Source organism: Pelodiscus sinensis, chromosome 23 (assembly GCF_052426305.1).
Source record: "Pelodiscus sinensis isolate ZL-2025 chromosome 23, ASM5242630v1, whole genome shotgun sequence".
NCBI classification, from domain to species: Eukaryota; Metazoa; Chordata; order Testudines; family Trionychidae; genus Pelodiscus; species Pelodiscus sinensis.
Window position 1 is genome coordinate 14,510,891 of NC_143074.1, and position 21,603 is coordinate 14,532,493.

The 21,603-nt window shown below is 54.4% G+C and overlaps 1 protein-coding gene across 2 annotated transcripts in view; it reads left to right on the forward strand.

Moving 5' to 3' along the window:
* Window positions 1–21,603, forward strand: part of AIF1L (allograft inflammatory factor 1 like) — a 31,592-nt gene continuing 9,989 nt past the window's right edge. Inside the window, exons 1-3 of one of the 2 annotated variants that reach the window (XM_089772980.1) lie at window positions 1–166; window positions 261–322; window positions 15,526–15,592. In XM_089772980.1, coding sequence (XP_089629106.1) covers window positions 136–166; window positions 261–322; window positions 15,526–15,592 — 160 coding nt within the window. In that variant the 5' untranslated portion in view covers window positions 1–135. The remainder of the gene's footprint in view (window positions 167–260; window positions 323–15,525; window positions 15,593–21,603) is intronic. The other variant, XM_075905924.2, reaches the window with a different exon arrangement.

Genomic DNA, 21,603 nt, shown 5'->3' on the forward strand with positions numbered 1-21,603 from the left:
TCACCAGGACCCCGCTTGGTGAATGGCTGCGCTCAAGAGGGGCTGGGCTGCCCCTTCCGCTCCCGGCTCCGCCAGCGGCTCGCAGCTCGCCCCGCTCCGCAGAGCAGCCGGCGGGAGGGGACGGGGCAGCGCAGCATGGCCGTGACCCTCAACAGCCGCCTCCAAGGTAAGCGCGCCCGCAGCCGGCACCTGCGCCTCGGGGGGCGCAGCCACCTGCCCCTCCGGCCGGCCCGGCTAATGCCCCTCTCTCCCCGGCGCAGGAGGCAAAGCCTACGGACAGCGGCGAGCGCAGCAGGAGGGGCGGCTGGAGGAGATCAACAAGGTAGGGGGCGGCCGGAGAGGGGAGCGTGGGGGGCGGAGGGGCGCTGGGGGGAGACCTGGGCGCGGGGAAGCGGGTCTCCCTGCGGGGGCTGCTTTGCCCGGCTGGGAGCTGCCGCCGCTGGGAAGCGAAGGGAGCTGGGGGCGGCGGTCCCAGCCACCTCTGCTCCCGCGCCCGCTCGCTCTGGCCGGGGCGCGCCGCTCCACGTGGGCTGGTGGGAGCCAGAAGTTCCCGCTCTCGGATTTCTAGCCGGGCTCGGCGCGCAGCCTGCTTCCTGCCGAGGTTTTCCCAGGGAGCTGGGGCGGGAGAAGGGGCCAGAGCTTGGCTTGTGGGTGATGTGGCCAGGCGCTTGTGCAGCCCCTCTCAGACCCCCGGCTAGGCAGAGCCCAGCTAGCTGCCGCTGGCCTCTGGGGAAACTGAGGCACGGATCAATGCTGTGACTTGCCCAAGATGGGATGGGGAAGCCTGGACTCCAGTTCAAGGCTCTATCCGCAGAGGCATCCTCCCCCACCTCAGTTACCCCTCTGGCTAGCAAAATCTGCTGAAGATCCTAATTTGGGAGCAATTCTAATATGCCTCTTTCCTGCACTGAGCTCACCCAGCCAGTCCTGCTAGGTGGGGGCCAGCATATTAGGGGCAAGGATGAACACTGGTGTCTGTCTTTGCTGAAGAGTTTGAAATCCTTACAAGTGCCCCCTGCCCCCCCTGGACTCTTAGCTTGCTGCAGCAATCAAACATGAGTCTGTTAAGGAGCCTTATGCCAGCTGGAGAGACCGGGGCTGATGGCCTTGCACCAAGTGCTGTGTAGTGAAGTTCCCAGATCTGGCTTAGTTCTGTCTTCTTTTCCCGCCAAAAAACAAACAAAAAACAAGGTTCCAAGGGTGCCACTAAATGCCTCCGGCTTCTAAACCGTGTCTGCAAGTGAGACCACTGCCTGTGCCCGGTGGAGAGAGTTGCCTGCCCACCCAGCCTGGGTGACTCCAGTGTGCCTTATGTCTCACTTGAGCCAATTGAAATGGTTAGGAGCCCGTTAAAGCTGTATATTTGAGCTCAAAGTGAACTGAGGGTTTGTCTAGAGCATGGGTTCCCAAACTGGGGTGCATGCCCCCGTGGGGTGTGTGTGAAGAAATTCCAGGGGGGGCATGAGGCAACCCAGCCACACACCCCCATCAATCCCACCTTAAGTTTTACTGCTATTTTTGGGGGGGGGAAGGTATAGGAGGGTTTCTCAAAAATCAAAAAGGGGGTGTAATGCGGAAAAGTTTGGGAACCGCTGGTCTAGAGAGCTGGGAGGGGAAGACAAAGGTGTTTGCAGGGGAAGGAGGATGGGGGGGAAGAATCCATATGAAGGGGACTGAATGGAGATCAGAGTTGGGGGGGGTAGGCTGGCAGGAGGGGTCTAGTGTTTGAGGTCGAGTGTGTGGAAAGACCCGAGTCTGTGTGGGGCCAGGCCCTAGTTAATCTTAATTCCAACTAGATTCCGTGTCTCAGTGGGCACACTGCCTGGTGTCTGGCTTGCTTCTCCCAGCTCCAGATGGGAACGGACCTGCTGACCTACTGTCATTTCTCTGACCCAGCAAATAGAGCCCTGTCCCCACCCGTGGGCTGTCTCTGTTGTTAGAAGGCCGTGGTAGCGAGTGAGCTGTCCTTCCCACTGCTTTCCCAGCTCATGGAAGGGACCTTCCAAGACCATGGAGACTCCGACAGGCAGGGGCCACGTGGAGAGATGTCCAAGTGGAGAGGTGGTCAGAGCCCGATGGGTGCTCACTTACAGAGGGCCCCATAAAACAGAGCCGCCCCTCTGTGCCTCCCAGAGCCCTGGGGTAAAGCTTGCAGGCTGGGTGTGTACCTCATGGGACCTACTGGCAGGATGGTGAGGATGAGCAGCCAGGCCTGTCCTCACTCTTGGCTCTTACTGGTTTGGTGGATTAAATCCTGGACCTTTCCCAGTCCTGTCCAAGTTGCATAGCTCAGGCCTGAGGTTATGTTTGAATAATCCAAGCATGCTGGACCCAGACCCTAGCAGAGCAGCCTGCGCTGGTAGAACCAGTGCGAACACCCTCTTCCTCCGCGCCGCGGTGACGGCAGTAATGAGGCGCTCCGTTACGCTTCCCTGCAAGTCCAACACCGTGCAGAGCCGGGCAGGGTGTGTGGCTGGCATGCGAAGAGGGCTGGGGTGTGGCAGTGAGGAAGGAATGGAGCCGGCCGGAAGCTGGGGAGGAGGTGGGTCTGGTTTGGGACAGGAACGTTGGCTGGGGCAGGACAGTACAGGGAGGTGTGGGGGCCTGTATTAACCCACAGCCGGCTGTGAGCCAGCACTGCGTCCCCTAGGGCCATGTGGTCCCTGAGCAGGTGGTGTGTGTCAGAGGGAGGCTTTCAAGCCAGTGGAAGGGGTGGAGTAGGAGAGCCTTTTCCTGGCTTTGGATGGGCTCCCTGCACCCACTTCTGGCCTGATCTGACCTGTGCTGCGCACATGGCTGCTGCCAGATGGGCACTTGACGAGACTGTGTGCAACAGGGCCTGCCCCGAAACCTGGCCCTGTTACCTCCACACAGCCCCAGCGAGCGGCACTCCCCCAGCCTGGGGGGTCCCCGCTCCCTCCCCCCTCCTGAGGGTGGCAGCCAGACTGTAGAGACTGAAACCTGCAGCTGAGATTGTATCACATCTTTGCAAGCTGAACCCCTTCAAAGCCAGCTGCTGTTTGGAAGGGGGACCGAGAAGGGAGCGGACGTCTAGGCAATGGGGGGCGGTGACTGAAGCTATTCCTTGCATGGCACTGGGCATCCCAGGGTAGCAAGGTTGGATCTACACCGGGGCTGTCTCCCTTCAGCAGCCCCCTATCTAGGGGACTCTTCCCCGCTACAGCTTGGGGACTGAAATCCTGTATGTGGGGCTAGGGCTGGGCCTGTGCCAGGGACCGTTGTGTGGCAGTAGATGCTTTGTGGCCAGCTGCCATAACAGTCCCTGCAGGAGCGCGCCCGAGGAAGAATAGGAGCTATTGTTCTCAGGAAGGGCTTTCAACTTTCACCCCAGCCTGAGCCGAGCTGCTCTGATTTCCTCTCCCAGGAGTGCAGAGTTTCTGCCTCTTGTGAATGCTGAACTTGGGCCTTTTCTTCACTCTGTGTAGCCGGTGGGTGCTAGGGACGTAAGCGAGGAGTTGAGTACTTGACAACTTGCTTTCTCCCCCGCTTCTCTGTTTGAGAGGCAGCAAGTAGGGGGACAAGCCGGTTCCCCCCAGCACCCCCAAGGTGCCATCTTCCCACCCCCCGCCAGCGCCGCTACCTCTGTCAGAGGCAGCAGTGGGGGTGGAGGGGTAGGGGAGGCTGTTCCAGCAGCAGTTCCTGTCGTGAGGGGTCCCAGTAGGGAGCTGGGCCCCCCTGTGGATGGGGGCTGCTGCCACGAAGTATCACCTGCCCGCGGCCAGAGAGGCGCAGTGGTCCCATTCTGACGTGAGGCGGAACTTCTCGGTCCCAGCTCGAGCCAGGTCCATGAGCTACCCCTGCTGTGGCTCTGCATTTTAAATATAGTAAGAGTCGGGCGGCTGCTACTACATTGAAACTGCAAAGCTGCAGTGGGGGTAGCTCCTGGACCGGCGTGAGCCAGGACAGAGCACTTCCCCTTATCGATTAATCGTGTAGTTGATACAAATTATATCGGCTACACGATGAGTCAGTTATCCGCCTCTTAACATCCTTGGTGGGTGCTGGGACCTCAGACGTCCTGCAGATCTTGGCAAATCAAGGATTACACAGTGCAAAGGGCAGTGAGGGTAAATGCCGTGGGCACAAGGGCCAGGTGAGGTCCCTTTCCCTGGTGCAGTAAAAAGGAGGCCCCTGTGCTGGAGGAGGGAACCTTCTCCTGTCCTTGAGAGTAGGATGGAAGATGCCTCCGTCTTACGAACACCTCTCCCCTGTCCTCCTTGCCCACCTCCTGGACACTAAGCACCCTAATCTCTCAGGGGCTGTCCTCTCCTTGTGTTCTCTGTAGCACTGATGGGAGGCCCTGGAAGAGGAGGCGGGATGGTGAGGGTGGGCACTAGGAGGCTGACTGGGTTAATTTTGGAGAGTTAGGAGTGGGCTGGAGACTAGGAAGAGCCGGAGGTGTGGAGTGAAGGGGTGTGTCCAGGAAGGATTCCAGAGGCTGGGGTGGAGGGAGGAATGTGTAATGGATTCTGAGATGGACAAAAGCCAGTGAAGGCTTTGGAGAGAACATCTCAAATTCATCCAGGCCGGTATCTTCGATCTGAGCATCTCAATGCATGTACCATCCCCCAGCTTTGCGGGAGGGAGCATGGGACCCAGGTTCCAAATGATTCCAGGGGACAAATAATGAAAAACAGGTTTGGGGTGCTGGCCAGAGGTTGGAAACAAGGGAACCAGAGGGGGACACCGAGCAGAGAACCCTGGACAGCTCCCCCTGCCCCTCAAAGCAGTGTAGGGAGCCAGCACCTGCCGTCCACAGAAACTCTGCCGGATGCAGAGTGTGACGGCGTGATGGGGTTTCCCCGTCTCCTGCACCCCGAAATGGCACAAACAGACTGCACCAGCTGGTGTAATGGAGGTTGTTTATTGCCTCTCCAGGATACAGCACAGCACAGATGTAATCTGGTCACAGAGCTGGGCTAGGATGCCTCAGGCCCCCTTGAGATGGGGGAGTCTGGGCCCCTAAACTCCAATCCCTTTCCCTAGGCTGTCTCCTCCATGCTTCCAGCCAGCCACACACTCACTCTCTTCCAGCCCTGCCCCCCAGCCAGAGCAGCATCCACCTTCCTTTGTTCCTCTCCATGGGGGGTGTCTGGTTCAACAAGTTTGGCATTACCTTTGCATAGTGAGGTTTTCCCTGCTGGGTCTTGCTCCAGACAGCAGGGGTCACCACAGCCCAGCAAGTACCCCCACTACGTCACACAGAGAGGAGCAGAAATAGTTGCAGAGCACCCCTCATCCGGCATCCTCCTCCTGGGGTTGTAAATGGCAGCGTTGACCTGGGAAGAGGCTGCTGAGGAGGTCCTGTGATTTCATGGGGCCACGGATGAGGCAGCATCATCTTCGTATTACAGGAGGAGAAACTGAGGCGCAAAGGGGAAGTGATTTTTCCCACGGTCACAGAGCGAGCCAGTGGCACCGCTTGGACTAGAACTGAAGTGCCCCAATCCCTCACCCTCACTGTGCGCCAATATGCTGCACTTGGTGGGTTTCTCTTCTAGGCATGGATGAAGGCAGCCAGGACCTGTGGAGACCATGGGGCGGGGGAGGAGCTGGAGAGGACTTGAGCCAGCGAGAGGCATGGATAAGGGAGCACGTGACAGAGGAGACGTGGGGGTGAGTGAGGAGAGACCCCAGCACAGCTCACGTGGCTGGGAGATGTGGAGACTAGAGCGTTTGGGGTTAGTTCTAACCCAGCCTGATCTCTGATTGCAAGATTGGGGCTAAGAAGGTTGAGGAAAGAGCTACATTGTCCTCTCTAACCTCGCCCATCCAGAGGGTAAATGTAGCTGGAAGTGCAAGGGCCAGGAGTCTTGACAGCTGCTCTTCCCAGAACCCTCTGAAATGGTTTCTGTGCCAAAGCTGCTCTTTCAGGGGAGAGGGCCCTGAATTCACTGACTTGGGGGGGAGATGGGAGGGTGACAACAAGCTTGATAAGCCCACGTGATTCTTGCGGCAAGTGCAAATCTGTCCTTGCTTTTACCCCTTAAGTGCATGGTCCATGCCTGGCTCCTGCACAGGGGCTGTGGCTTTGCCCTTTGAGCTGTGGTAGGTTGCACAGAGGGGGAATATTCTTCTGACTCGTGCCACCCTCACTCTGCGCCTGGAGCCTCCTTGTAGGGAGGTTTGGTTGTCAGAAAAGCAGCGGGGCTTTGATTTCCCTTGGTTTGCCTTGGAGAGCTACTTGTTAATGCGCTTGCTGGCTTCTCTCTCCCTATTGTAGCTCCTTTCTTGGGCCTGAGTGTTAGTGTGTGCTGCCCTTAAACAGGCGTGGGTGTTGTGTGCACACAACTGCTGTCTGAAACCGGCTGCAAACAGCCTGCAAAGGCCATGGGGTTAACGGGCTGGAGCAGCTGTGGGCTGTACGCCCTGCTCTGCTCCTCTTGACCAGCCTCTGTGCTTTCTCTCTTCATGGTGGAGGAGTTGTTTTGCTTTTTTAAAAATCTGATCAGCTGTGCCACTGCAGAGATTTGGACCCCTCCAAAGCCTCCCAACTGCAGCATAGCTGGCATACCACACTGTGCAGCTGGCATGGCAGAGTCACCCATGAAAACTGCCCAGGCCCTTATATAGACAAGGAGAAACTTTCTCAGGCTTTCTGCAGGGACTTTCCAGCCTGCAAACTCCCAGGGCTGTAAGCAAACTCCATTAAGATCTGTGAGGAGCACCAGCCCTAACCAGAGTCCCTAGCGTGCTTGGGAGAGCAGTCGGGGACACCACCTGGAAAGCCAACAGCTCCCCTCCATGCTCTGCTCTCTCTGGCTGTCTGCAGCTGAAATGCTGAGCTTAGTGCTCTTCTGCCTAGATTAGGGTCGCTGGCAAGAAGCTGCTCCCTGCTGCTGCCTCCAGACTGCCAAAGGGCACGGACGACTCCCATAGCCAACATTTCTCTCTTGCATGTTTCAGCCAGAGCACCAGTCTCAGCCATTGAGTCTCTTAGGGGACTTGGATTGCCAGGTGCCTGGGCTAATCAGCACAGATCAGCAGCGATCCAAACGTTGCCCCTTCCAGTAGCTTTGGGGGGATGAGAATGGAATGGCCTCAATCTGTTTAACGGGAACGAGGGGCTTGCATCACAGGATGCCCCAGCTGAGGCCCCCGCTTTGAGTGCCCGTCTCAGCAGAGAGCTTAAGAATTAAGCGGCCAGTGGAGACCGGCACGGTGATGGGCACCTTACAAACACTTAATGCCAGCATGGGCCCTAGGGCAGCTTGGGGCAATTCTCCCGCCACCTCCCCCGGCCCTGCTCTGCCTCTTCCCGTGATGCAGGACTGGGGGGGGGGGACGCAGGCTGGGGTCGGGGTGCTCGACTTCCTGCTGTTGTGGTGCAGTGGAGCCCAGTGGGCTGGGAAATGGCTGCTGGATCGCTCCGGCTCCCACAGACGCAGTGGCTGTGTCTAGACTGCATCCCTTTTCCGTAAAAGGGATGCAAATTAGACGTATCGCAATTGCTAATGAAGCGAGGATTTAAATCCCCCCCACTTCATTATCATAAAAATGGCTGCTGCTTTTTTCCGGCTCGGAGCTTTGCTGGAAAAAAGCGCCAGCCTAGACGCGGATCTTTCGGAAAATAAAGCCTTTTCCTCTGAGGGATAAGGCATCTTTTGGAAAAGGCTTTATTTTCCGAAAGATCCTCATCTAGACTGGCGCTTTTTTCCGGCAAAGCTCCGAGCTGGAAAAAAGTGGCAGCCATTTTTATGCTAATGAAGCAGGGGGGGATTTAAATCCCCGCTTCATTAGCAATTGCGATATGTCTCATTTGCATCCCTTTTACGGAAAACGGATGCAGTCTAGACACAGCCAGTAAGTGGGAGGCTCGGCCCTGCGCCAGGTTCCCCAGGTAATCCCCAGGCCACCCTGAGCCCAAGGGGTCCAATCCATAGACAGTTGAGGCGGCCACTGTGGGGGCCCCCCCAAAGTGTGGGGCCAGGGGAGGCTGCTCCGAATCGTCTTGTGGACGGGACCACTCCACGAAATGTTGTAGGTGTATTGGCCTGTCCCTTCCCAGGGGTATGGCTGCCCGGCAGGCGGAGGTGTGATTGCAGCTTGGGAACCAATAGTGGTGAAGCCATGGCAGCGAGGACCTCGGCAAGAGCTGGCCACCCGAGTGCACGCCCCGGGTCCCGGGCAGGCTTGCAAAGCGCGTGTTATGGTGGCTTCCCTGCTTTGGGACCCTGAGCTAGCTAGCTCAGGTGCCATGCCATGTGCTGCCATCAGACCTCCATCCCCTGACAGGCCCAGGTGTGTGAGTGGGGTGGGAGAAGGGAGCCTGTGCTGAGGCGTCCTGGACTGTGTGGCCAAGGGGGAGGACGTGTGCGTGAGGGATGTTGAATATCGGGTATTTGAACAGTCGATTAAACTCATGAATTAATCAACTATTCTATAGTCCCCGGAGGTGGAGCCGGCAACCAGCAGCCAGCCTGACACAGAGGCAGCAGCACGGGGTGGCAGCAGCCCATGTCCAGGGAAGGGGCTGAGCTCCCAGACCTGGCACGATCTGAGCTGGGCTGCCTGCGTGCCTGGCTCCTAATACATTTTAAATGCAGAGCCGCAGCGGGGGTAGGTCCTGGGCCCAGTGCGAGCCAGGACCGAGCCAGGCTGCCTGCCCACCTGCTAAAAAATGTACTGGCCGGGGCGGGGAATGTGTGTGGTCTGTAGCAGTAACCTATAAGCGTATCCTTTAATCGACTACACTATTCTGTCCCTAGCCACTTAAACAGGGATGGCTGGTGGAGGGCACTCAACCTGGCTGGGCTGGAGCGCCCTCCCCCTCCCCCCTGCCCGCGGTGTGTGGGGGCTGCTCCGGCTGGGCTGAGCGCCTCTGCCTGTGGTGCACCGGGCTGGTCGTGGGCTGGGACTGCTCAAGCTCCCGTCGGTTAACCATTCACTTCCCTACGCTCGATAGGCAACGACGCCGCTAAAGGCTGGAACCTCAGCAGTGGGTTCTGGGAGCAGCCTGAACCACTAGAAAGAGCCCGAGACACCAGGCTCTGGGCTTGGGATTCCTCTGTGCGGTGGCTGATGTCTGTTGTTATCGCAGTGGCTACAAACAGGAATTGCAAACTGTGCTCAGGGCGCAATGTTTCCATTTGAAATGTCTTCCTTGTTGCTTTGCACGTTCCAGACCAGGCTCCTTGAGGGTTGCTGGGCCGTGACTCTCTCCCCCTCCCCTGCTATGAAATGCATTCTCTTCCTCCTCCTCCCTTCCTTCCAATTTCTTGTACCAAGAGAACTGGCTGCTGACCTCTAGTTATCTGACTACCTGCTGGGTTGAGGCCACTTGCTTTGGTGTGTCGCCACATCAGTACAGCATCTAGGCAGCTTCCCTGCTAAATTGTAGCTGGCTTGTGCAGCAAAGTCTCAGTCGCCAGCCAGCCAGCTCCCTGTAGCAGTGCTTCCTCTTGGACCTATAGGGTGTGTCTAGACTACAGGGTTTTGTCGACAAAACTATACCTGCTCTACACTGCCGCAGAGTTCTGTCGACATAATGTTGACAGAACTCGGCAGTTTTGTCGATGGTGGTAAACCTCATTCTACGAGGAATAACGCCTTTTGTTGACAGAGTTCTGTCGACAGAAGGCGTTATTGCATCTACACTGTCCTGTGCGTCTACACTCTCGTGTTGACAAAGCGGCTTGCTTTGTCGACAGGACTGGATGTAGTCGAGATGCTGTTTGTCGACAGTATCTGTCGACAAAGCCTCTGTCGACAAAAGCCTGTAGTCTAGACGTACCCGGAAAGATGAGCTACCTCTGGGCTGTCACCTGGGGTGGCAGAAGCTGGTGTCCTCCCATCCTAAATGCCTCTTCTTTCTCCCCACCCTCCTCTGTGGAAGAACAATATACCCTCTGCTCCGCATGGCCCAGCAGGGGGGTTGTGGGGCAGGGAGAAGTCTGGCCCTGGTTCTCTACTGGCTCCTCCACTCTCTCTTGTGATTGTTTATACCAATAATAACCCTCCCTCCCAATACAGGTTCACTCTGCAGCCTGTAAGTCTGCCTCCATTGCCCATGTGCTCTGCGTAGAGGGGGCCAGATAACACATCTCTCTCAATGGGGATATTGTGCTGCTGGAGCATTGGAAGAGAGATGAAGCTAATGCAGAGTAGGCAATCCTCTTTGACCAGGAGCCACTTCAGAAATTTTTGAAATGGTCCTGGGCTGCCCATGAAGAGGTGGGGGCTCAGGTGGAAGGGGCGGGGGCTCAGGTGGAAGGGGCGGGGGCTCAGGTGGAAGGGGCGGGGCCAGGACACTTCCTTGTTTTCCTGCCCACAGACCCTGATTGGTCTGTAAGTGGGGGAGTGTGTGAAGTCTTCCCTTCCCTCCAGAGAACCACCAGCTGTTCTGACCAGCTGGTGGTTCCCTATAGGTGCCCGTGCCCCTGGTGGTGGGAGGAAACTTTGCACTCTCCCCATCCCTGATTGGCCTGAGGATGGGGGGGCCATGAAGTCTCTTGCTCCCTGCCCTACAGCATGCAGCACTTAGAATCAACCACCAGGACTGACTCTGAGCACCATGCACTCCCCTGTCCGTAGGCCCTGGTTGGCCTGGGGGCAGGGGAGCGGGAGTACCCCCATGGGCCGGATCAGCCCACTTGGCGGGTTGGATCTGGCCCACGGAGGCCCTTTTGCCCATCCCTGAACTAATGGCCTGACCCTTTGTGTCCATCACAACTCCCCAAGACTCTTGTCTACGTAACCCTGGGGACCTGGGGTAATGGCAGTCTGCCGCCCCAAACTCCTCTTGCCCTTTCAGCTGGGTTCCAGGGCTGAGCAGAGCCCATTGAGTTGAGCTGGAGGGTGATATTCTCAGTTGGATCAGTATTTCTGTTCACGTGTGGCTCAGAGGGAACCAGCCTGGCTTATGTGAGTGCGGGGAAGGGTCTGGGTGTGCTGCTGAGACCGGAGATTGGTGAGCCGTCGTGAGAACAGATGCTCGTCATTAGGGATGTTAAATTTAGATGACTTGGCTAATCGAATAGTTGATGCAATTTACATTGACTATTCGATTAGTCGATAAAGGCGCCTCCGCCTTTGAAGTGTAGTGACAGTCCCCTGCTGGCTCTGTGCTCCCCCGGCGTTTCAAAACGTCTGCCACATGGAGCCCGGGCTCAGCTGGGGACATGGTGTTTCGAAGTCTTAGACCTCAGGCTCCACGTGGTGCTGCTGCTTTGAAGCACCCCTGCCACTCCCCCCTCCCCCCCTTGCTGCCTCTTTCTGATAGAGGCAGCCAAGTGGGGGGAGTGACTAGTCCACTAGCGTATCAACCATCCAATAAGCACTTGCTTATTGGATAGTTGACTAGTCGTTCACATCCTTACACCTTGCTCCTCGCCATGAAATCCGAGCACCTGCGAGAGGCGTATTAAGCAATAGCTAATTAACTGGCATGAGTTGAGAAGGACCCTAGTAGAGAAGGGCCTGTGTAGCAGAATGCAGATTTGGATCCAGACTTCATCTCTCTGTATCTCCGTTTCCCACTCCTCAGGCGTGGATGACGATACTGACGCGCGGAGAGATATTGATTGGAGAGGCACGGAGTAGGAGCGCTGGGTAAGAGCTAGGTGTTCTTGTTCAGCCCTAGTGGGCTGATCCGGCCCAGCCCTGTGCTGTAGATAAGACCCCGGGAGGTGTTTGTACAGAGCTGCAGTGAGGTGGGCACTGAGAGGGAGGAGACAAGTATGGCAGGAGGGAAGGGAGGTGGGTTTCAACCATGACAGCAATTCAGTCATTTGGATGGGCTCTTGGTCAGTTCTGTGCTGGGGAGGAGCCTGTAGTGCATTGGGGGTTTCCCCGGTGTGACCCAGGGACCGCTTGGCAGAGGGTGCATAGAGTTTTACGGCATACACTGGGCTGGAGAGTCGTCAGTCACTGTAATCACTGGGAAAAGTGCAGGCAGGTAACGTTGAAGGAGTTACGTTTCTACACTCAGAGTTATGATCTTAAGTTCAGGTGACCAGTAGGGGACAAACGTCTAACATTCCTACGACAGGAGGTGACAGGTCACCTGTGTGGTGTATGTCTTGCCATGTTTGCTTGCTGAGCCATGTGCTTGTTTGCATGCTGAGCCGTGTGCTAATTCAGAAGTTGCAATATCTTCAAGAGAGAAAAGCAGAAGGGAGCCCTGCTTACAAGCAAACCCTATGGGCTACTAGGCTATAAGGGGGCTCAAGGCAGACCCTGGATATTTCCGGGGGGAGGGATGCAAGCAGACCATATGCTTTGTCACATGAATGGAAGATCACAGCCAAACCTAAGGGCTGTGTCTACACTGGCCACTTATTCCGGAAAATCAGCTGCTTTTCTGGAATAACTTGTCAGCTGTCTACACTGGCCCCTTGAATTTCCGGAAAAGCACTGACGATCTAATGTAAAATCATCAGTGCTTTTCCGGAAAAACTATGCTGTTCCCGTTCGGGCAAAAGTCCTTTTCCAGAAAAACTGTTCCGGAAAAGGGCCAGTGTAGACAGCACAGTAGTCTTTTCCACAAAAAAGCCCCGATCGCGAAAATGACGATTGGGGCTTTTTTGCGGAAAAGCGCATCTAGATTGGCCACGGACGCTTTTCCGGAAAAAGTGCTTTCCTGGAAAAGCATCCTGCCAATGTAGACGCTCTTTTTCCAAAAATGCTTATAACGGAAAACTTTTCCGTTATAAGCATTTCCGGAAAATCATGCCAGTGTAGACGTAGCCAAGCTGTAAAACACAGAAAGGACTAGGGACGTTAAATATCAGTTAATTGAATAGTCGAGTAACCTCATGAATTCTTATCGGTTATTCGACTAGTCTATAGTCCCTGGGGGTGAGGCCGGCAGCCAGTGCGCTCTGGCCCCACTCCCAAGGAGCCCCCGCCACTCCATGCTGCTGCCTCTGAATCAGAGGCAGCAGCGTGGGGTGCCAGGCAGGAGCTGGTCCACGAGGGGAGCCAGTTTAAAAACCAGCTCCTCTCACACACTGGCTGCCTGTCACCCTGTGCTGCTGCCTCTGATACAAAGGCAACAGTGTGGGGTGGCAGCAGGCCCTGTTCAGCGGGGGGTGGGGTGAGTCTAAGTTCCCGGACTGGGCGTCAGCCAGAACTGAGCTGGGCTACTTGCCCACCTGGCTCCTAATACACTTTAAATGCAGAGCTGCAGTGGGGGTAAGTCCCAGACCTGGCACAAGGCAGGACTGAGCCAGGCTGTTGGCCAGCCGCTAAAAAAGTTTACTGGAGGGTGAGGGGAGGGGGGAAATGCATGTAGTCTATAGAACTAACCAGGGCTCAGCGAACCGTGGTGAGCCCCGCTCGTCAGCCGCGCTGTCCGGTGATCTGCACATGCGCAGATTGCCCGAACCCGGTTCTTCCGGGTTACAATCTACTCGCCCGTGGCAAGTAGAGTGTATTGTTTGTCCAGCCCTGGAACTAACCAATAAGCTTTTGCTTATCAGTTAATTGAGTACACTATTACATCTGTAGAAAGGACTTGGAGTGGAATTTGCTCCAGAAGACCCGACAGTAATTAGTGCAGCAAGTCTAGGTTGTCGATGCATGTTCTCCTTTCGGTTCATGTGTAACAGTCTGTGTTCTGATTCTGCTTGCTGTCCCTGGAACTCTGCACTCGGTTAAATAGACTTGATTTCACTATACACGTACCTAAGTGCGGTGTGCAAAGCAGATCCGCGAGCTGAGGTGTAACGGAGAAGCTGGGGTGCACGGTTCCTTGGGAAGCAACGAATCTGTGAATGCAGGAGACCCTCAGGCTTTGCGGAATCGCTATTTGTGGTTCCGTGCATTTGTGGGGGTTTCCTGGCCTGCGGGGGGCCAGGAGCTGCAGGATTCTCACCGTGGCTCCCGGTTCCTGGAGCCACAGTGAGTTTGGGGGCCAAAGGGAGCTCACCATGAGTGCCGGAGTATTTGCAAATGTTGCCATCGGCAGTGGTGCCAGGGACACATGTACCACCAAATGGCAGGGGTTTCATGGACTGTGTGTCCAGCGGGTCGAGGCCTGGACACTTCAGGGAGTTGCTCGGTGGGCTCAGGCGTTGGGCTGTGCCTATCGCTAACCTGTTGAGAGGCAGCAGGGCCTGTGACGGCCTAGAGGGGAGTGTTGCCTGTGGCTGGTGCAGCTGTGGGGCTGACTGCTGGCGGTGGTAGCGAGGTGCCTCTCAACCCGGGGTACCCTGGAAAGGGTCACACCCTGCTCCTCGCACCATCCATACTGGCCATTGCTTTGGCAGTGGCTGACGGGTTGTTTTCTCTCTTCTGAAATAGCTGTCAAATGTACTTTACTTAAAGCCCTAAGATCGCCAGGCTGGAAGCTGCTGATACTGAGCTGTAGGCTGAGACTCTCTGAGCCATCTCAGGGGTCCGGCTGCCATGTTCCTACGTTGTTAGCAGTACGGGATGTGGTAGGAAACAGGCACGTCTCTGTGACTGCTGGTGATGACTGAGCGTCCCAATACCTTAAGGCCAGGGGCCTCCTATTCATGGCTGCACAGTCTGGGTCTGCAAGGCACACATAGAGTGTGCAGCAGCCTCGGCTCTCTGCCCCGCAATCCCTTGGAGAGCTCTTGCCCCATGCAAACAGAAAATAAACAGCAGCTGTGAATGATCGCTGCAGCAAAGAATGCTGACCATGGACCAAGTGACTACGTTCCTGGAGGTTGGGTGGACGTGGGAGAAATGAAGAGGAAGACCATGCAGTTTGCAGCTGCAGAGTGTACGTTGCCAGCGGAGGTTTGCTGGAGGGGCACCATGGTGGGGCTTGCTGTCCGGATCCTGCTCTGTGCTCCAGGCTGTTCCCCTTGCAGTGCGATGGCACTTGAATAATACTGCTTGAGGTGATGGCAGTGGAGACTGGAGAACTCTGCAAGTGGGTGTATGGAACTGACTGGCCCGCTGTTCCTCCAGCTCTCAGGAGAACCTGTTTCCTGCCTTAGCACATCAGAGTCACTAGCTGCCTCCCGCTTCGGGTGGCAAAGGTTCTCTGAAACTCAGTATCCAATGTCCACCACTCCCTTCAAAGCCCTGAGAGCATGATGCTGGATCTAAGGTATGAGTAGGGTGTGTGCCTTGACCTCAGGAGAGCGAGGTGAGGGGGTTGGAGTCTCCCATCTGCCCCCCCCAAACTGTCTGTGCCTAAGCCAGGAACACGGATAGTGTCCACGGACAAAACTGACGGGAATCCTGCAGCACTGCCGCTAGAACAGCCCCATAGCTGCTAGTGTAATGAAGGTGTTGTCATTAATAAACCTCCGGGTAGTGTAATTTCCTCTTGGCTCCCTAGGATTTTAACTGCAGAGGATGGGGGTGGGGAGACGGAAAAGACCCTTTAGATCTCTCCTGGCACTGATTTTGCTCAGCTTTGTAAACAGCATCTGTTTTTGACTTTTAGCAGTTAATTTCCCTCTCAGGTATTTATAGAGTCATCCCCCTCCCCTTCTCACCTCTCCCCCCCGGACTTGCTGGAGGAGGTTTGAGGCACTTTGCTGTGTGTTTTTAACCTTTGGGACTTTTTTTTGTCCCGATTAGGAATTTCTCTGTGACCCCAAGTTCAGCGATGAAGAAGATCTGGAGGAGAAGCTTGCAGCGTTCAAAGGTGAGACTGCCTGTTGCCTTCACCTGTACTCTGTGCACCAAGGGAGCCTTTCCCCCAGAGCTGGGACCAGCCAGAGGAGACCTTGCTTCCAGAAGAGATAACAGTGAATGGACTGAGAGAACCGGCTCCTCGCAGTCCGGTCGCAGTATTAACCATCACTGTGACTTATCCCACAATGAGTCCTCCCTCTCACTGACACACACACACACATTCGCACCCCCCTCCGATGGTCCCTCCACAGGCACCTCCCACACCAGTGTGGCAGAACAGTTACTCTTCTAAGGGTAGCGCTGTGCTCAAACATGCAGTTCCTCTTTTCCAGCCACAGTGCAGCTGCCCTGCTAGCCGTGGCTGCACCATGGCTTGAAAATTAGCACAGACTATTCCAGTGCAGGCAAGGTGCTCCTATGGGAGATAAAGGAAAAGATCTGAGCAAATACATAGAGCCCTGCATGCATATAAACTTGTATCTGCAAAAATGAGCTGCCGATATCTGCACTGATCTCTGAGCATATAAAGCAGATATTTGCAGGGTTCTACTAATTAGGGATGTGAACATCTAACTGTGTGCATGCCTAACTGATGAGCCTGAGCATGAGTGGATATCTTAAAAGCTGGTTCCCTGCGTGCACTGGCTCCCAGGGTGGCCGCCCACTGCCCCGTGTGTAACTGCTGAATTTTTCAGTGGTTACCCAGTTACTTAGACGCATTTTAGCATCCCCACTACTAATACAATGATAGTGGCCGTATACACGCTTAGCTTCATCTGAAGAAGTGGGTTGTGCCAAGAAAGCTCATGATACCATCTACATATTTTGTTAGTCTCTAAGGGTATGTCTACACTACCCTCCTATTTCGAAATAGGAGGGTAATGTAGGCATACCGCACTTGCAAATGAAGCCTGGGATTTGAATTTCCCGGGCTTCATTTGCATAAGCTGGGCGCCGCCATTTTTAAATCCCGGCTGGTTCGAACCCCGTGCCGCGCGGCTACACGCGGCACGAACTAGGTAGTTCGAACTAGGCTTCCTACCTAGTAACTACCGTTACTCCTCATGGAATGGAATGAGGAGTAACGGTAGTTTGAACTAGGAAGCCTAGTTCCAACTACCTAGTTCGTGCCGCGTGTAGCCGCGCTGCACGGGGTTCGAACCAGCCGGGATTTAAAAATGGCGGCGCCCGGCTTATGCAAATGAAGCCCGGGAAATTCAAATCCCGGGCTTCATTTGCAAGTGCGGTATGCATACATTACCCTCCTATTTCGAAATAGGAGAGTAGTGTAGACATACCCTAAGGTGCTGCAGGACCATTCGTTGTGTGTTTTTAAGATTTTTCAGTTCCAGGCTAACACGGCTCCCCCTCTGAAATGCCCGGATTGATTAGGCAAGAGAGTAGAAAGCTACAACATTGGGATCTAAGCGTCCTCAGAATTGAGGGTCTTGGGATCCCTGTTTGGACCGCTTGTCCCTATTGTCTTTCCTGATAGGATATAGATCATCATCCACCTCAATCCAGACCCTCCCAAATCCCTTCCCCTAGCCCAGTCCATGGTGATGGAGTTCAGAGATGTGCCCCTCTCTTCATTTTCCAGCCCACTTGCCTGTTTATAGATCTGGAATGTTGGCTGCTCTGGGGTTTTGGTTCATGCCTTGGGTAGTGTCCCCCCCCTTTTTTTGACGGGGGGAGCAGAGCAGCACAAAGCTTGGATCTGCATGTAAGGCTGTCTGGGAGTGGAGTTTGGGCCCATTATGGATAGGCATGAGTCTTAAGATGAGCTATCTCAACTGGCAGTGTTTGTGTTTCAGCTGGGAGCTGGCTCCCCAGCCTTTGTAGACAGACTCACTCCAGTTCCATTTGCATTAGCATGTCAAGAGGAGCAGCAGGGTTGGTGGCTCAGGTTAGCCCCCAGAATTCTAGCTTGCCTGATCCCCCTGGATCTGAGCTCCGATGGTTAATCTGGGCCGCTGCCCACGCCGAGCAGAGCTAGTGCAAGTCCAGCTGCAGTGTAGACAAAGCCTTAAAACCCTGCCCCTCTCCTTGGGAGCCCTGGGAAAACAGGCCCTCCATGTCCTGCTCCCTTTGGCTCTCTGTCTTCAAGCACCACTCTTCAGCAAATAAGGCCCCATCAGTAGAGGCCCCAGGGCAGTTGCTTAACCTACTTCCATTCCAGGCATTGGCTGCTTTTTGGCTTTGATGCCAGTCCTGGAAGGTGCTGGCTGGTGCCTTTCCCAGCAGAGACTAAGCGGGGGAGAGGGCTGGGTGTCTCCAATTTCCCCGTGTTCTCCTTTCCTTCCCCCACCACCTGCCATTCCTCCCATTTTTGCTAAAACTCTGAATTATTTTCCCTGTGAATTGGGCTTTCTTTAGCCATTGCGGCTGTGGGTCGCAGCCGCAGCGCTGCCTGTAACAGGAGCCCTCGGCATCTCCTCCCCCCGCCTCGTGCATTTGTCTCCATGGCTCGATGGCCTGTTCTGTGGGAGTCCCGCTCCCCGCCGCCAACACCTCCTCCAGCTCTCCAACAATTGTTCTATTGTGCCTCCCCTCTCCCGCCTGAGCCAGAGTGTCTCGGGAACCCCTGTGCAGAATCGGTGTTTGTGTGAATGCGCGGGGGTTAGCAGGGCAGGATTTCACCCCCATTGAAACCCGGCAGCATGGGATGAAAGGGGAACACAAGCGGCTTGGAGCGCCTGTGGTATAAAGCCTCCTCTGTTCTCTGCGCTGCCTGTCAAACCTCCTCCGAGGCCTAGAGAAAAGAACGCGCACTAGGCGCACAGCAGACGTGCAGGGGGACGGGGGAGGCGCACATTTCAGATTCATATGCTGGGATGACTGACCCAGTGCTCGGACCTGGCCAAGTGACTTAGAGCCACAAAGGAGGGCACTCTGAGGGGGGAATTAAAGCTGCCTCTCATCCCAGAGCTGCCATCCTGTTCCCTTGCTGCTCTCTGAACAGGAGAAGAACAAGGCTGGTTCAGACCAAAGGTCCATCTAGCCCAGGATCCTGTCTCCTGCCAGTGGCCAATTCCAGGTGCCCCAGAAGGAATGAATAGAACAGGTGAACATCAGGTGATCCATCCCCATTTCCAGTTTCTGATGAACAAACACCATTTCTACCTATCTTGGGGTGTGTCTAAAGTACATGGCTCCGTTGATGGAGCCATGTAGATTAGGCTGATCGGCAGAGGGAAATGAAGCCGCAATTTAAATAATAATTTAAATAATTTAAATAATCGCGTCTTCATTTAAATTTAAATGGCTGCCGCGCTCTGCCGACCAGCTGATGATCAGCTGTTTGTCGGCAGATCGGGGCAGTCTGGACGCGCCGCTGTTGACAAGGAAGCTTTTGTCGACCGGCGCAGGTATGCCTCGTGAAATCTGCTTCCTTGTCGACAGCGGCGCATCCAGACTGCCCCGATCTGCCGACAAACAGCTGGGCAGTCTGGATGCGCCGCTGTCGACAAGGAAGCAGGTTTCACAAGGCATACCTGCGCCAGTCGACAAAAGCTTCCTTGTCGACAGTGGCGCGTCCAGACTGCCCCGATCTGCCGACAAACAGCTGATCATCAGCTGGTCGGCAGAGCGCGGCAGCCATTTAAATTTAAATGAAGCCGCGATTATTTAAATTGCGGCTTCATTTCCCTCTGCCGATCAGCCTAATCTACATGGCTCCGTCAACGGAGCCATGTAGTTTAGACACACCCTTAGAATGCTCCCCTCATCAAAAATTATTGCTGACCCCCTGGCTAGGGACACCAGTCCTGCCCTTGCAGGCTCATAGCCATTGAAGGACTTATCCTCCATGAAATTATTTAGCTCTCTTTTGAAACCTGTTAAAGTCCTGGCCTTCGCAACATCTTCTGGCAAGGAGTTCCACAGGTTGGCTGTGCCTTGCACGCCCACATGCCAATTACCAGTTATTTCCCTAGAAGCCCATTTGCTGCAGTCCAGGATTTCTATCAGTGACTGAATGGTGACTTGTTGGTGAGGTATTTATCAAGGTGGAAATTCCCTCCTCCTGCTTAGCCATAGAGACAGTTCTAGACTCATACCCTGGCCTAGACGTGGCTAGGCATCTCATCCTGAGCTGAGCCACACAGCCATGTAAACAGAGGCAACTATACACCAGTGGCTGGTAGAACAAAGATCTGGTGCAGTGAGCAATTCAACTGCAAGTTGCCTGTAAAACAGGGAAGTACGGTGGTCGAGCTGGGCTTCCCTGTGCAGCGACAAATGACATTGCTTAATGTTACAAAAATAAGGTGGAGAAGAAAGGGAGTTTTCTTAATATTGTGTCCTCCACAGTGGGATCTGGGCATTGCTTAGGGCTAAGGGAGGTACCCCTTTTTCAAAAAAAAAAAGTACCCCCAGGAGCTACAGTTTTCAGACACACACCATTTTTTTGTACCATTGCAACGCATTTGTTTAAACAACTTAATCGTAGCCGGGCGGGCAATGAAATTTTGGGTATAAAAAGAACAAAAATAATGAAGAGCTGTAAAATGTAAAACAAAAATTCTGTTTTCTCCAGATTTCAGTTGTGTTGACGTGTACCCCCCAGACTTCTCTCGAGAACCCCTAAGGGTACTCAGACCGCTAGCTGAGAAACACTGGCTTAGTCCATCAAAGAGCATCATCCTGAGCCTGGTACTACAAAGACAAGAATTGCCCCAAATGATGCTGTTGGTAGTGAGAAGTATCCGGCTCTTAGCCAGGGGCCTTGCTAGCATGAGGAGACTAGTACAACTCCTCCCCTCTAGGAATAATGCCCTGTGTAATAGGAACGCTTGTGGAACTAACAACATGATATGGGACATAGGCTGGTTTTCATCATAGTTCTTGCAACAAATCTATAGCCCTCTTATTCTTCAGTTATTGCCGTGGTGTGCACTGTAGTATCAGCAACCAAGTCCAGAATCTTATGCCCTAAAACAGATTCTTACCACTTGAGCTCAAGGAGAATCTCCTTTGAGAGGCTTGTAGTACAGGGGCTTGGACATACAGACGAGTTGCTCTGTTTCTAGCCACTAGAGGACAATGGTGCATATACAGTAGCCCCAGGTCATTATAAAAGCGCCAATCGGGAGGTTTCAGTGGAATACAACAGCCAGGTCATTATAAAAGCGCCAATCGGGAGGTTTCAGTGGAATACAACAGCCAGGTCATTATAAAAGCGCCAAACGGGAGGTTTCAGTGGAATGCCTTTTTGGAAAAGTAACTGCACAGCTCTCCATGCAGCAAACCACCCCAAGCTGGGGTCGGTCAAGTACACTATCTTGACTCTCCTGATGCTTTCGCTGTGTTAAAGGATACAGTTTCTCCTCTCGTTGGCTTTCCAATCAGTGGCCTTAAATGTTTAAATCCAGATTGGAAGGCTGCCATTCAACTGTTCAGTGACTAGTTAACTGACAGCTCTGGACTAAATCAAAGAATCTGTGGCCAAATATATCTACCTGCAGTTTACCTTTCAGGAAGCAGGAATATTTACCATACCATATCAGTCATCAGTCTACCATGGAAACCAAATCAGCCAAAAAAAATTTAACGGGGCTCATGAGGCGATACAGGCCTGTTGCACTACCCAGTGTGGAAAACACCCAGTTCATCCCAGCATGCAGTTGCTAATCAGTGGTACGTGTTGCCCAGATGTCTGGCATGCATGGAGCTCCCATTAGCACTAACGAGCTGTATGCGTTCACCAAAGGGATAGCCCTGTCACAATTCTGAACTGGGAACTGGGGCACTAATTGGCACCTATGAACTGGCGTTTGGCCTAATTGGGTCTTGGTCCATCATAAAGGCTTTTGTATCTTCAAACCCCCTATATTTGGCCTGAGGGCTAGGTTCAACTGCAGGGTCATTCGCCCTGTTCTCTCTCATATTGTCTCTGTCTCCCATGGACCGGTGAATTCGGAAAGATCTGTCTCTAGACATGATGCCTCAGAGTTTAAAACAACTGCGCTGTTTGAAAATCTATTCAGTGTGCATTGTGTAATGGGTGCTAATGGCTGATCT